This window comes from Asparagus officinalis, chromosome 3, assembly GCF_001876935.1.
Source record: "Asparagus officinalis chromosome 3, Aspof.V1, whole genome shotgun sequence".
In the NCBI taxonomy this organism is placed as follows: domain Eukaryota; kingdom Viridiplantae; phylum Streptophyta; class Magnoliopsida; order Asparagales; family Asparagaceae; genus Asparagus; species Asparagus officinalis.
The window spans coordinates 4,096,135-4,112,729 of record NC_033796.1 but is presented as its reverse complement, the minus strand read 5'-3'; the positions used below and the strand labels follow the sequence as shown (position 1 = coordinate 4,112,729).

Here is a 16,595-nt window from a genome sequence, read left to right as displayed (position 1 = left end):
ACCTAGACGGATTGTAGACCAACCTAGACGGAAATTTCCGTCTAGGTTGGTCGTTTTTCTACTAGTGAGGGCCAGCAGTCACAGGTCATCTTCACGCTTTTGAGATCATAACAATAGAGAACCTGGCGGTTGAACCACACATCCAGTTCCAACATATACAATAGAGAACCTGGTGGTTGAACCACACATCCAGTTCCAACATATACTGGATCCCGTCTAAACCTTTCATGCTGATCTAAACACAATAAAATTACATGGATTTTGTCACTTGTTAGTATGCATAGTAGAGTCTCAAAGTCTGTAGTATTGAGTTAAAAGCTTTATAATGTTTAGTTAACAAGTTCTTGAGTTTTATTAGCTCACATCAAAGCACAGCACCTGCAATCATGAATCTAAATATAAAAGGTCAGAAACATGTGGACAACTTAGTAGTTAGTACAATCCAAATAAGCAAATTCTCATACTGTAAGGCGCACCAATGCATTCATGGCTGCAGCTTTCTTGTGGTTCTGATATGCAGGTCGCTTCTGTCGAGAGACACACGCAAGCCTAGCTAGTTCTTTGCCTTCAACATCAAGTGCACCTGCACTCTCTAAGTATACGTGTAAGATATTTGAGATATTTTAGAATATCGTATCTGTTTAATAATTTATATTTCTTCAACCAAAATGATTACAATCTGAGTATGTGAATTAGAATGAACTTTTTATTTTAGTTAACAAGAACAGCTACATGAGAGGGTTTGATCTCAATTTAAATGAGATAGAGGAAGGACTAGAGGGGTCTAAGGAGTTGTTAACAGAAAAGATGTATAATAACAACAAATATACAAATGAAAACATATAAACAACTGCAGATCCAATAATAAAAAGAAGAGCAATGAAAAAAAACAAATATACAAATGAAAACATATAAACAACTGCAGATCCAATAATAAAAAGAAGAGCAATGAAAAAAAAATGAATAAAGGGAAAAGTTGAGCTGAAGGCACAGACACTACCAATACCTGAAAACTGAAGTAGCAAAAAGTCTAGTCGTATCTCGGACTCATCCTGTCATTATATACTGCAAACTTACCATCACAATTAATCATGCAAGTGCAAAGGACCCACTCAAATCAGAAGAGACAAAAGAATCAAGACAGTTTATATAGAAGCACTCACCCGGTTAATAAGCAGATACAACTCACCACTGACCATATGACAAACTCAGGGGCCACCAAGCTGAAAGGTTAATGATGCAATAAGTAGAATATAATGTTGAAAACCCCAACAAATGCCCCATTATCAAAACAGATATGAAAACTTATTATCAAAACAGATATGAAAACTTACATATTTACCCTATCTCAACATTGAACAATCATTGCATCTCTGTCCACTCAATTTAGCTTTCTTCCTGCCATAATTATGCTCCCTTTCTCTATCTTATCTCAGAGGAGGAGTACTCTGCCGAAATGAAAGTACAGGCTACCTCCTATTGCCATCAGCAGCACTAGTTGGAGCTCGGCCACAACTATGACAAGAAGCACCAACATTGCAACACTCTTCGAAGATTGCGGTATTCTTTGATGCAAGCTAATAAAACACAAAAACCTGTCAGCTTAATACGACAAACTTTAACACACTTCTATTGAGAAATTAATCATTTCTAACTGATAAATGCAGCAGTTAAAGAATAAGTTAGCTTTTTTCAGATTATATGCAGTATGCTCTCAAAATGGAGAAAAAATGCAGCAGTTAAAGAATAAGTTAGCTTTTTTCAGATTATATGCAGTATGCTCTCAAAATGGAGAAAACCCTTGTGATTTATGTACTTAGATAGACAGGAGAGGTCTAGATGAGATACAATAACCGGTGTAGTAGGTGTGGTTAAGCCTCCAGCCCATCTATGGCTATATCCTCCTAAGGCTCAAAAGTGCATGAATATAGCATGTTCTGGTCCCTCTTGAAGCTGCAGCTGTTAAGATAGCTAGAGGAAACCAAAGGCAAAGAAGGAAGACAGAGAAAAAAAAGGACCCAAAGGGTTTTGAAAGAAGAAAAAGAATGTGGAGGTTAATGACAAGAGCTACACAAAGAAAGATAGATAGGTCATAGCTGCAGAAGGGTAAGTGGTTTGTTTGCTTGGTTCAGGTTGCTTGATTTGCCTCTGAAGAAAATAATATGTTCAGAGTCAGGTCATGCTCTCTTCTTCAGTGGTTGTTTTCCTTAGCCGCTTAAGATGCAGCTTCTCTTGCTCCATGACAATGGTATATCCTGCAGACAAGATAATCATCCAACTGCATTCAACATGTACAGAGGTTAAAAGATTTGCAAGAAAGCTAAAGATACACAGACACAGAAGGTAGCTCCTAACAACATTGTTCCTCCAGAATCTTATTCTGTGGGCACAGAAGCTGCAGATGACGGTGCATCGGTTCTCCTGTTTGATATCATCTCGCAGAGTTTACAAGAAGGTGGGTGCCATCTACAAGTATAACATTGACACAAGGGCCACGAAGGTGAGGTCCTTGTACTACAGATTCTTCTATGCGCAGTTGCTTTCGATGGCGATCTAAATTGATAGCATCAAAACTTACCTATAGAGAAAGTATGAAGAGTTCAAGGTGAGGATCCGATCAATGCATTGGTCATGCATTCTTTATACACATGGGTGCAAATTAGTTGTGTAATATAGGTGGGCAGACAAGTAGTGAGAAGCGAATCTTGTTTCCCATGCTGTGCTAATTCCATATACTTGGATTAGGAACAAATACTTACAACTAGATATGGACCGAGGCTTCAGAAATATCCCTAACATCTTGCAGATACATTTGGGGAGCGCAGGCACACTCGATGTTGAAGGCAAAGGACTTCAACATCTTGGCAGGTCTATGCATGTCTCTCAAGAGACGCAACCTGGAAACCAACACCATGAGAAAGCTCATTCATATATATACACACACACACACACACACACACACACACACACACTTAAGTTATACTACATAGTCTATATGTTTCTCACCTATTATCTTTAGGATCTACAACTGATGCAGGTTTTAATCTCTACAGTGCTCATCAAAGCACCATCATGTTGAATCAAGAAGGTGATCACCACGTGTTTCCTGATGGACCCTCAGTTCGAAAGAAGCTTTTTGGTGTCCAGTTACCACAAAGATTTGATGAAATTCATCAAAAAGATCAATAAACAAGATAGTCTTCTTTGATGCAAGCTAATTAAACACAAGAGCCTGTTAATAAACATACAATAAGAATATAATTATATTGTCTCCTGTTTCCATTTCATGCTAGGATCAAGCAATCATTTTGATAGCAGGGAATAAAACTTAATAGTAACATGCATGAAGGGTTCAGAAATATACCAAACAGTCTTCGGTAGATTGGGAGACTGCAGATGCACTTGTTTTTGGAGGCAAAAAACTACCGCAGCTGGTGTTTAGCACTGAAACAATGTCCTGAGGCACTTCTTAACTTTGGTTGATAAATATTCTGGAAAAATGGTGTTCAGCCACTTCTTAACTCTGGTTGATCAATGTCCTGAGGTACGGGCTAGATTCAGTTAATTTGGTTGTGTTACACTGAAGTAATGGTATTTAGCACCTCTTAACTTCGGTTGATCAATGTCCTGAAAAAATGGTATTCAGCCACTTCTAAAATTCAGTTGATCAATGTCTTGAGGTACAGACTAGATTCAGTTAACTTGGTTGTGTATCACTGAAGTAATGGTATTTAGCACATGCCATTGTTATCAACGTGTGAGGCACAAGGCGGGGCGCAAAGCCCCTTTCCGCGCGCACATGTGGAAGACACAATGCGGTACATGTGCCCGAGTGAAGTGAGGCACACACCACACATAACTTTTCAAGATAGACAATCAAGAACAAAAAAGCATGTTTATGAATTTTCACATAAAAATGTCAAGATAAATAATATCTACTACCAAATAACAAAATAAGGTCTTAATTCCTGATGCTAAAACATCCAACATAGTAGCAAAGTTCATAGTTTTCCAAATCAAAAGTCAAATCAAGACTAACATCGAAGCAGAATCAAATAGTAAAAGAAGATTAGTTAGGGTCCTCAACCAGGCTACTAAAAAGGCCTAGTTGTTTTATTTTGATCTGTAGGATATGGGTTATCGAGTATAAGACATGAATGAATGTTAAAGTCTAAAAATATATGAGTCTATGTCTTGCATGCAACCTATCTGCAAAGCACAGGGTACTTGCAAGGCACAAAAGGTGCCACATTGGATGTGGGGCGCTTTGCCACCGCCCCGCACCATAGGGCACCTTTGATCACAGGCACATACACACTATTCTCAGCTAATTTTGTCCAATATTTAGCCAAAGCAGATCGAGACCTCATCTTGACTGGTTGTCTGCTTAATATTTGACTTGATGGGTTCACATTGTTATCAAGTTATTACTCATCATTATTTCCTATAGTATACAAGTTGATCATAAGTACTATTCTAAAATCTAAATCTGAGACCCATAGTTTTATCTAAACACCTAATACTATGGCGCGAACTCTGCAACTGAGACCTAGGTTTCTTTACGGTCACCCAAGATCCGAAGCGGAATAAATTAGATGGGACAGTGATGATACACGCACGACATGCCAGGTCTGGGCACGTCATTCACATAACAAGATCATAAACATACAGACATAGCTTGCTGAAAAACCTAAAAATATGAAGTCTGGGAGCAATATTACTAGATAATATGAGTCATCTAAGAGCGTAATATTACTAGATAATATTACTAGACATAGCTTGCTGAAAAACCTAAAAATATGAAATTTGGGAGCAATTTTACTAGATAATATGAATAATCTAAGAGCATAATGCATTAGTTCATGTACAAACTTGTTCCTCTCTTAGGCTATTAGCAATCTATACAATTTGCACTCTAGAATGTAGCACCTCCAACGTATGCTTTGGTGTCTCTCTGAGGTCACAAGCTCAAAATGTTGCAAGCTAATCAGTATCTGAAAAGGCTGAAAATCATGAGGTACAAGGTAACCTACATATACTCAATAAATGCAGCTCTTACCAGTTAACTAGAGAAGTTTTGTGACACGAACTATTAATTTTACAGAAACTTTAAGGATAAATTAGTAATATACCAAAGATGTAAATGCAAGCACTTTGCATGCTAGGCACAAAACAATTCACTATTATGTAGCTTAGAATTGCAAGAAAACTAATTCACACGTCTAGTGGAATCATTTATAAATTACAGGTCGTGAAATCTCTGCATTATTCCCAATATACTTTAAATTTTACCTTCAGACCTGCTCCCAGCAAGACTGAGGCATGCAAGCCCCTATGGCGAAAAGTCCTGATTCCTTGAAGCAAGACTAATTCATATTGCATCATCATAGTCCTCAGGCTTATGATCATCATAATCCCCTTGGGCTCACCTTAGTTATCTGTTAGAATTAATATAAAACTACAATCCACGATCCTCACCAATAATTTCGGAGTTTTTGGTGTAATGGTTAAGGGGACTAACTTTAAGAGATACATTATCTGAGACTACAGATAGTTTGCCAGGGGAGAACTTTTAAAATAACATCATCTCGACTGGCCAAAAAGAGGTCGATTTTGCAAAATGTCGACTTTACAATATACGGGATTAGAAGTCTCATGTAATTAGTGGTCGCTAATTATAGTTATAGCTGAAATGGTTGTCCCGTGTACTTTGTGCTAAAAATGGTTAAGGTTTAACTCACGAGTCACGAGAACTAATTATACGGGACTATTAGTCCCGTGTAATTTAAGTTGATATTTTGCGGGAAAATTTGCAAAATAGTCCGTTTTTGCTAAATATTTAGCAAAATCGACCATTTTGCTAAATATTTAGCAAAATCGACCTCTTTTTGGCCAACAAGACAAAAAGTTGGCCAAAAAGAGGTTGATTTTAAAAAACGCCCATCAGAAAACATACGGGACTAGTAGTCCCGTATGTTTTCAAAGCACTAATCACTCATTAGTGCTCACAGAAAATATACAGGACTACTAGTCCCGTATATTTTCACGTTTCTTATCTCCTTTGATTTGCCTCTACTTTGCTTATTTTAGAAAAAGACGATTCCTTTGTCTGATTTTATTTAAAAAAAACAATTTTCTAGAGTTTTCTTTTCTTCTCCTTCTTCTATTTACTTCGAGAGACAACCCAATAGGTTTTTGTGGAGGCTCTCATTCTTTGCTTTCCAAAAATCTACAGGTCGAAATTTGACTTAGCTTTTTCCTGATCACGCTTTTGATGTTGTGATTAAGACATTTTTGTTGAGTTTTGTTTCTTGGCTCAATCTAACTAACCTGTTAATTCGAAATTGGGGGGATCTTCCGATGGTTGCTGATGGTGGGGAAAAGATGGAAGGAGTTGCCTTAAATGGATGGAAGGATCTTCCGATGGAGCTCCTACTGAGGATCGTTTCCCTCGGCGATGATCGAACGGTCATTGTCGTGTCAGGGGTCTTCCGATGGAGTACAATTTCAGATAATGCTCCTAAATTTTAGAGAGAACTTTGTGGGTTTCACAAAACAGTCTGAGCCAGTGTTATCGAGGCGCAAGGCGCAATGCTGAGCGCAAAGGTCCCTTACGCGCACCATGCGTAAGGCGCACAACAAGGCGCGCGCCTCACTAACTGAGGCGCATAACTCAAATTAATATTTACCAACATCATAAGACAGAAACATATAAGCAACATATTAGTTACCTACATCCAAAATTATGAGAATATCAACTTAAATCATCAATTATGCTAACTGAATTTTTAAAGTAACAAAAAAGATACAAGAAACATGTATTTAAATCATCAAATTAAGTGATTAACAATTATGAGCATATGTTTATAAATTGTCACATAAAAAGACTAAGAAATATAATTAACAAACATGACTGTTTATAATTTTCTAGTTAGTATTCTTAATTGATATTTGCTACTTAGCTTGAAAAGATGAAGAATGAATGTAATAATTACATATTTACATGTTCATAATTTGCTATTAGCATGCTAATTAGAGAAAGAAGTTACAATTAGCAAACAAGTATACTAAATTACTAATTATTGTGTTCTTTTTATAGGTTAAACATGAAAAGATGAAAATAGATTAGCAACTAGTAAGAAAGAGTATATTACATGATATAAATATGTAATTATGTAAATTATTTAAAAAAAATAGAAGAAAGAGTATGTTACATAACACAGGCGCGAGGCGCACGTGAGGCGCGCGAGGCGCATGCAAGGTGCACGCGAGGCGCGCGCCTCGCTGTGTGCAGCGCCCCGCCTCGCGTGCGGGGCGCATTTCGCCCAGGCTGAAGCGCCCCGCGCCCGGGGCGCGCCCGGGGCGCGCGCCTCAATAACACTGGTCTGAGCTAGGATAGTGTCGCCTGAACGTGAAAATATACGGGACTAGTAGTCCCGTATATTTTCTGTGAGTACTAATGAGTGATTAGTACTAATGAGTGATGGGCGTTTTTTAAAATCGACCTCTTTTTGGCCTGTTGGCCAAAAAGAGGTCGATTTTGCTAAATATTTAGCAAAATGGTCAATTTTACTAAATATTTAGCAAAAACGGTCTATTTTGCAAATTTCCCCATATTTTGCTAAATCGACCTTTTTTGGCCGGCTGGCCAAAAAGAGGTCGATTTTGCTAATATTTTCAAGAAATGATTGATTTTGCTAATTATTTTTTAAAAAGGGTCTTTTTTAAAAAAATCTCCTTTGCAAGGAGGTGGGTGGCTTCTGCAGGAAGTATAACATCGAGCCGAGGGCTCCAGAGTTTTATTTCTAGCAGAAGATTGATTACTTGAAGGGTAAGGTGCGGCCTAGTTCAAGAAGAGGAGGCAATCAAGTATTAGAAGTAGTTAAAGTTTAATTAGGATCTATATTAAGTGCATAAAATTGACTGGAAGGGGATATAGGTGCATTCTTTATACAAATGAGAGCAAATTAGTAAGATATGAATCATACAAGACTATACAATCTTCATATCAATAGCAATGAGTATATACATTACCTGGATTATCCAATTGATCCTAACTTCGTAAGTTGATCCTAGGAATACTTTTTGTCATCTTCATTCTATGTGTTCCTCTTTGCCTAAAATTTCCTTGAACCACCACAATAGCAGCAGCAGCAAGAGGGCCAGCAGTCACAGGTCATCTTCATGCTTTTGAGATCATAACAATAGAGAACCTGGCGGTTGAACCACACATCCAGTTCCAACATATACAATAGAGAACCTGGTGGTTGAACCACACATCCAGTTCCAACATATACTGGATCCCGTCTAAACCTTTCATGCTGATCTAAACACAATAAAATTACATGGATTTTGTCACTTGTTAGTATGCATAGTAGAGTCTCAAAGTCTGTAGTATTGAGTTAAAAGCTTTATAATGTTTAGTTAACAAGTTCTTGAGTTTTATTAGCTCACATCAAAGCACAGCACCTGCAATCATGAATCTAAATATAAAAGGTCAGAAACATGTGGACAACTTAGTACAATCCAAATAAGCAAATTGTCATACTGTAAGGCGCACCAATGCATTCATGGCTGCAGCTTTCTTGTGGTTCTGATATGCAGGTCGCTTCTGTCGAGAGACACACGCAAGCCTAGCTAGTTCTTTGCCTTCAACATCAAGTGCACCTGCACTCTCTAAGTATACGTGTAATAAGATATTTGGGATATTTTAGAATATAGTATCTGTTTTAATAATTTATATTTATTCAACCAAAATGATTACAATCTGAGTATGTGAATTAGAATGAAACAAAAATAGAATATCTTTTTATTTTAGTTAACAAGAACAGCTACATGAGAGGGTTTGATCTCAATTTAAATGAGATAGAGGAAGGACTAGAGGGGTCTAAGGAGTTGTTAACAGAAAAGATGTATAATAACAACAAATATACAAATGAAAACATATAAACAACTGCAGATCCAATAATAAAAAGAAGAGCAATGAAAAAAAATGAATAAAGGGAAAAGTTGAGCTGAAGGCACAGACACTACCAATACCTGAAAACTGAAGTAGCAAAAAGTCTAGTCATATCTCGGAAGCATCCTGTCATTATATACTGCAAACTTACCATCATAATTAATCATGCAAGTGCAAAGGACCCACTCAAATCAGAAGAGACAAAAGAATCAAGACAGTTTAGAAGCACTCACCCAGTTAATAAGCAGATACAACTCACCACTGACCATATGACAAACTCAGGGGCCACCAAGCTGAAAGGTTAATGATGCAATAAGTAGAATATAATGTTGAAAACCCCAACAAATGCCCCATTATCAAAACAGATATGAAAACTTATTATCAACACAGATATGAAAACTTACACATTTACCCTATCTCAACATTGAACAATCATTGCATCTCTGTCCACTCAATTTAGCTTTCTTCCTGCCATAATTATGCTCCCTTTCTCTATCTTATCTCAGAGAAGGAGTACTCTGCCGAAATGAAAGTACAGGCTACCTCCTATTGCCATCAGCAGCACTAGTTGGAGCTCGGCTACAACTATGACCAGAAACACCAACATTGCAACACTCTTCGAAGATTGCGATATTCTTTGATGCAAGCTAATAAAACACAAAAACCTGTCAGCTTAATACGACAAACTTTAACACACTTCTATTGAGAAATTAATCATTTCTAACTGATAAATGCAGCAGTTAAAGAATAAGTTAGCTTTTTTCAGATTATATGCAGTATGCTCTCAAAATGGAGAAAAAATGCAGCAGTTAAAGAATAAGTTAGCTTTTTTCAGATTATATGCAGTATGCTCTCAAAATGGAGAAAATCCTTGTGATTTATGTACTTAGATAGACAGGAGAGGTCTAGATGAGATACAATAACCGGTGTAGTAGGTGTGGTTAAGCCTCCAGCCCATCTATGGATATATCCTCCTAAGACTCAAAAGTGCATGAATATAGCATGTTCTGGTCCCTCTTGAAGCTGCAGCTGTTAAGATAGCTAGAGGAAACCAAAGGCAAAGAAGGAAGACAGAGAAAAAAAAGGACCCAAAGGGTTTTGAAAGAAGAAAAAGAATGTGGAGGTTAATGACAAGAGCTACACAAAGAAAGATAGATAGGTCATAGCTGCAGAAGGGTAAGTGGATTGTTTGCTTGGTTCAGGTTGCTTGATTTGCCTCTGAAGAAAATAATATGTTCAGAGTCAGGTCATGCTCTCTTCTTCAGTGGTTGTTTTCCTTAGCCGCTTAAGATGCAACTTCTCTTGCTCCATGACAATGGTATATCCTGCAGACAAGATAATCATCCAACTGCATTCAACATGTACAGAGGTTAAAAGATTTGCAAGAAAGCTAAAGATACACAGACACAGAAGGTAGCTCCTAACAACATTGTTCCTCCAGAATCTTATTCTGTGGGCACAGAAGCTGCAGATGAGGGTGCATCGGTTCTCCTGTTTGATATCATCTCGCAGAGTTTACAAGAAGGTGGGTGCCATCTACAAGTATAACATTGACACAAGGGCCACGAAGGTGAGGTCCTTGTACTACAGATTCTTCTATGCGCAGTTGCTTTCGATGGCGATCTAAATTGATAGCATCAAAACTTACCTATAGAGAAAGTATGAAGAGTTCAAGGTGAGGATCCGATCAATGCATTGGTCATGCATTCTTTATACACATGGGTGCAAATTAGTTGTGTATATATATATATATATATATATATAGACACACACACACACACACACACACACACACTTAAGTTATACTACATAGTCTATATGTTTCTCACCTATTATCTTTAGGATCTACAACTGATGCAGGTTTTAATCTCTACAGTGCTCATCAAAGCACCTTCATGTTGAATCAAGAAGTTGATCACCACATGTTTCCTGATGGACCCTCAGTTCGAAAGAAGCTTTTTGGTGTCCAGTTACCACAAAGATTTGATGAAATTCATCAAAAAGATCAATAAACAAGATAGTCTTCTTTGATGCAAGCTAATTAAACACAAGAGCCTGTTAATAAACATACAATAAGAATATAATTATATTGTCTCCTGTTTCCATTTCATGCTAGGATCAAGCAATCATTTTGATAGCAGGGAACAAAACTTAATAGTAACATGCATGAAGGGTTCAGAAATATGCCAAACAGTCTTCGGTAGGTTGGGAGACTGCAGATGCACTTGTTTTTGGAGGCAAAAAACTACCGCAGCTGGTGTATGTTTTTTTGAGAAAAACTAGGCTACCAACACCACAAGGAAGCCCTGTCACAAATTGCATTATGAAATTTACTTATTTAGGTTATACTAAGCAGTAACTAGTCAATATGTTTCTAACCTCTTTATCATTTAAATTACAAGTGCAGCTTGAGTCTCTGCACTGCTCACCAGTGCACTCTTAATGGTGTATCCAGATTGGGATAAAATCCGTTTCTTGATGAGCAGAAAATCCATGGTAAAGAAGACTGAAAGGCACCAGTACTCAAGTGCTTGCCAAAGAGTCTCAATGAAATCAGCTGTGGGTACAACTAATAAGGAGAAGAACAAATAAGGGAACTCAAATTTGAGGTGGTACTGCCACTAATGTAGTAGGGCATTGTTTTGCAAATAAAAAAGACAAAATACTTGTTGAGAATTTAATGCGGATTAAGGTGAAAGATATATTGCTGCTTTACAAAGGTAAGCACAGCAGGGAATAAAATGCAAGATAAGATAAAGCAATTTTAGAAATTATTACCTGAAATTTTTAATTTCAGAAGAAAAAATTGAATTGCACCAGCCAGGAATCAAACCCGGGTCTGTACCGTGGCAGGGTACTATTCTACCACTAGACCACTGGTGCCGATGATAGCAAAACTTTTCATGCATAATAGATGTATGTACTCTCATATGACAGTTTGAGAAATCTATATCTATTATTAAAAACTCTTACCTTTGAAAACGCCACTTGGCAAAAATGTCACATACCCTTGAAAACGCCACCTGGCAAAAATGACACATCTATATCTATTATTAAAAACTCTTACCTTTGAAAACGGCACTTGGCAAAAATGTCACATACCCTTGAAAACGCCACCTGGCAAAAATGACACACGGCAAAAATAACACATACCCATATTAGCCTTTCACCCACATCCCCTTTCACCCACCTCCTCACCCTTTTTTATTTCTTCACCTCTAATTATTTCACACATCACACTGGAAAATTTTCCCCTTTCGGCTACATAACATAAAATTATTCTAATGTGATTTTAAGTTTTGGATAAATTTGTTAGCTCTATCTGAGCGTGTCCTGTAATATATGTGTATGTAGTGATGCATGCTTGTGTGCATGTTTGACAAACTAACTTTTTATTTTTTTAATTCATGTATCTTATTGAATACAAGTGTAATTTTCTTTTCTTTCTATATAATTATATTTTTCTGTTTCAGATCTGTTTGTTTCTTTATTTATCTTTACTATTGGTAAGTGATGAACTCAATATAATCTTACTAGAATGTATTACTCTTATATTATGTTTTGTTATTTTTCTCCAATGGCAATGCATTTTCTATATCTATTACTAAAAACTCTTACCCTTGAAAACACCACTTGTCTATATCTATTACTAAAAACTCTTACCCTTGAAAACGCCACTTGGCAAAAAATGACACATACCCTTGAAAACGCCACCTGGCAAAAATGACACATGGCAAAAATGACAAATACCCATATTAGCCTTTCACCCGCCTCCTCACCCCTTTTTATTTCTTCACCTCTAATTATTTCACTCACCTCACGCTGGAAAATTTTCCCTTTTCGGCTAATTCATAGCATGAAATTATTCTAATGTGATTTTAAGTTTTGGATAAATTTGTTAGCTCTATCTGAGCGTATCCTGTAATATATGTGTATGTAGTGGTGCATGCTTGTGTGCATGTTTGACAAACTAAAATGTTATTTTTTTAATTCATGTATCTTATTGAATACAAGTGTATTTTTCTTTTCTTTCTATATAATTATATTTTTTCTGTTTCAGATCAGTTTGTTTCTTTGTTTATCTTTACTATTGGTAAGTGATGAACTCAATATAATCTTACTAGAATGTATTTCTCTTATATTATGTTTTGTTATTTTTCTCCAATGGCAATGCATTTCACTTCAATATTTTTGTTCTTTCTTATGTTTATATAGAGAATGTGAAAGTTATATTTTATTTAACTAATTGAGTACTTCTTATGCCGTATTCTTATGGTTTGATGATGTTCTTAAATTGCAATCATATACAATTTTTTTACACAGACTTTATTTGATTTAGGTATTACATTGTCTCTTATTTTCGTCAGGTGGATGTCATACACCCCTTATATGATAGGTATTATATTTTCTTTGTTTTTTGACATTACACTTTTATTTTACCAATTTATTTGGAAAGTTATAACGGTTTAAATATTGATATGACTCGCAAAAAATGTTCAAATATTATTTTCCCATATTTACATTTTTTCCAAACCTTTCATTTTTTTCAATTTTTTTAAGTTTACCCATTTTTGGTACTTTTTTAACATTTTACTTTAATTTTGAATTTTTTTCTACCTTCTAAATAATAAAATAACTCTCACCATATTTCTGAATACCGTTTTTACACAATTACATTTTTCAAACTATATATGATCTTAAACTGATTCAAGTTTTCCAGACTTTCTAATTTTTCAAAGTATATATGCAACTTAGGTTGTATCATTTCTGACTACTTATATATTATTACTATTTTACTTTGCATTCTTTTGCTACATTAATTTTTATATATTAAACAAATCCGTGCATCGCACGGGCCTGAAACTAGTGATCTCTTATAGATAAAAACAATAGGGTTACCTTTTCAAACTAAGACAATGGAAATACTGAAGGTATAAAAGATGTAAAGTAAACTGGAAATTTTACCTCTCAAAGTTATCAAGAGATCTAACAAAAAATTTCCAGGTAAGAACTATCCAAGAAGAAACTTCAAGGCGTGCACTGTGACGAAGTCTGAAAAGGCAAGTATTATGTGAAGATAAACTAATTTAATTGAGACGTAAATAACTAGAGCTCACAATGTGACATGATAACACCGAAAACTACCTTAAATAAGGGAGACTGAAAACCCTAACGAATGGTATCTTCAAAGAGCACGGCATTGTTTTTACCCAAAAATGATGAAGATGCAAACTTACAGTTAGAAGATTAAACTAAAGACAAAACAAAAATTAAACCAAGAATCTAGACAGGTGGAAACATGAGAAAGAACAAAGGGCATTTGCGAGAATAAAAAAAACCTAAATTTTGTAAAAACCAATAACAGTTTGCTGATTTCTGGATTGAGGCTCAATGTTTACATGAAAAGTCACTCTCGAATCGTTTGGCTATTAATTACTTGATAAATTACTAGAACCACCTAGAGTTAAAGGCTCAGTTTCTCATGAAAACTCACTCTTGTATTCCTTGACTAGTAATTACTTGATGGCTTATCAGAGCCTCCTAAAGTTCAAGGCACCTAGATAAAATCAAAGGAAGATGATAATTATAACAATAATTGGCAAAATCTTTTATTATAATGAAAGCATCAACATGATCAGCAATAGAGCTGAAAGGACCATATATCAACACAAAGACTAATCAAAGATATAAAACCTAATATTTTCATATGAGTACCTGAAATCAGCTTAATTAAATCAATGTAACATTTAATCCAACTGCCGACACATAAATCTAGTAAAACTTTAGAGTCATTTCATAATAATAACAATAATAAAGAAAATGTGAATGGATATGATTCTTGCTGGAGGAAATATTAGGTTCGTCTCCAGAAAATTAGGGTTTATTCGAACTTTATGAAATTAAAAGAAAGCAGTTATTATTGAAAAAATAAGCAAAATCTTTTGAAATAACCCAAAGCATCAACCAGCTTGTATGAGAACATTAAATCAAAATAACATTAAATCCAATTGCCGATTTAATGTTATATATAAAGATAATCATATGAGAAGTAACATTACCATATGAGTTTCTTTGAAATTAGATTAACTAAGAATAATCAAACATATGAGAACTAACATTTCCATATATAAGAATAATCAAACATATGAGAACTAACATTACCATATATATAAGAATAATCAAACATATGAGAACTAACATTACCACATGAGTTTCTTTGAAATTAGATTAACTAAAACTAACATTAAATCTAATTGCCGTTTATAAAATTTACGAGAAAATTTAAAACCCAAATTTCTTTGAAATAAGGAATCATAAATAAGAATAATCAAACATATGAGAACTAACATTCCCGTATGAGTTCCTTTGAAATTAGATTAACTAAAACTAACATTAAACCTAATTTCCGATTTATGAAATTTACGAGAAATTTTAAAACCCTAAATTTTTATCCGAAACCCAAAAGCCTAATAAATTGTAGAAACGCGAACGGATACCTTTGAGGAGGTGATTCCTATTGGAGGAAAATTAGGGCTTCTGTTGGTTACGGCTTCTTCTAATTTGCTTCTCCTCTTCATCTCAGCGATCGAACTACAAAACCCTAGATAGAAAAACACCTTCTTTACGCTTAAAACAACTGGGGGAAGAAAAAAAAAAGAGGGAAGAAAGTGAGAAATCGAAGCAAAGACGAGTCGTATTTATAGGCAAAGAGGCAGAAACGCGTAATATACGCGTAATAATATGCGCGTAGGATATACGCGTAATAATATGCGCGTAGGATATACGCGTAATAATATGCGCGTAGGATATACGCGTAATAATATGCGCGTAGGATATACGCGTAATAATATGCGCGTAGGATATACGCGTAATAATATGCGCGTAGGATATACGCGTAATAATATGCGCGTAGGATATACGCGTAATAATATACGCGTAGGATATACGCGTAATAATATGCGCGTAGGATATACGCGTAATAATATGCGCGTAAGATATACAAGCGTAAAATATACGCTGAAAAAAATATTAATTTTCTCCTAATAAATATCCTCTTTATATTCCGTGGGGAAAATGAAAAAAAAAGGCTCTTTATAAGATGTCAGTGGTAAGAAAAGGCCCATGGACTTTGCCTGGGCCTTGCTTATTCAGGTTCATACTGCAGCGATCGTAGACGACGGCGAATTCGAGAGGAGAGGAAGCAGTCGCGGTTGATCGAACCCCATCGGTCTCGGTTCCCTCGCTACATCAAGAAGCGATCTCTCAAGAGCAAAGCCCTAAGCGTCATCTTCAGCGAGAAATATCTCAAGTAAGCGTAATCATCGTCATCATTTTAAGGTTTTTGTTTTTTTGTTATGTTATAGTTTGAGAAATTTCTTATTAGGGTTTTGGCGTTTGATGTGGGCAGGGATTTTGTTTGAGGAAGAATCAGAGCAGGAAGGAAGCGGAGAGGCAGAATGAAGAAGAGGTTGAAGCGCATCAAAGGTGAGATCTTTTGTTCACTCTGTATAAAAATTATAACTTATAGTTTCAAAAAGAAAAAAACAAGAGAGAGAGATAGAGAGAGGATGGCGAGGGGTAAGTTGCCCCTGCTGGCATTCCGAGTGCTTAACGAGTGCCATCACCTAGGTCGGAA

General features: G+C 35.9%; 1 protein-coding gene, 1 long non-coding RNA gene and 1 other non-coding gene across 52 annotated transcripts in view; 1 reads left to right on the top strand and 2 right to left on the bottom strand.

Annotated features, from left to right (window-relative positions):
- Positions 80 to 15,608, bottom strand: LOC109832705. 50 transcript variants are annotated; one of them, XR_002244921.1, is made up of 14 exons: positions 9,878 to 10,681; positions 9,364 to 9,606; positions 9,193 to 9,252; positions 9,040 to 9,085; positions 8,035 to 8,676; positions 3,365 to 3,627; positions 3,007 to 3,232; positions 2,760 to 2,897; positions 1,849 to 2,578; positions 1,335 to 1,577; positions 1,164 to 1,223; positions 1,007 to 1,052; positions 477 to 583; positions 80 to 235 (listed from the first exon to the last, which is right to left on the bottom strand). XR_002244921.1 is itself a non-coding variant. In XM_020400109.1 (5 exons), exons 2-5 carry the CDS (start codon positions 1,197 to 1,199, stop codon positions 92 to 94), a joined length of 354 nt encoding a protein of 117 aa, XP_020255698.1. In that variant the 5' UTR covers positions 1,200 to 1,223; positions 1,335 to 1,723; the 3' UTR covers positions 80 to 91. The 50 variants fall into 50 exon arrangements, 1 of the variants encoding a protein (XP_020255698.1); XR_002244925.1 differs by having other exon boundaries at positions 80 to 230; XR_002244902.1 differs by lacking the exon at positions 80 to 235 and having other exon boundaries at positions 287 to 583; positions 9,878 to 10,307; positions 10,388 to 10,682.
- TRNAG-GCC lies at positions 11,772 to 11,842 on the bottom strand. Its single transcript has one exon. It is a non-coding gene; the product is annotated as a tRNA-Gly (tRNA).
- The window catches only part of LOC109832709, a 2,007-nt gene continuing 1,501 nt past the window's right edge, over positions 16,090 to 16,595 (top strand). The window contains exons 1-2 of the long non-coding RNA XR_002244941.1: positions 16,090 to 16,268; positions 16,368 to 16,444. This is a non-coding gene — a long non-coding RNA (uncharacterized LOC109832709). The remainder of the gene's footprint in view (positions 16,269 to 16,367; positions 16,445 to 16,595) is intronic.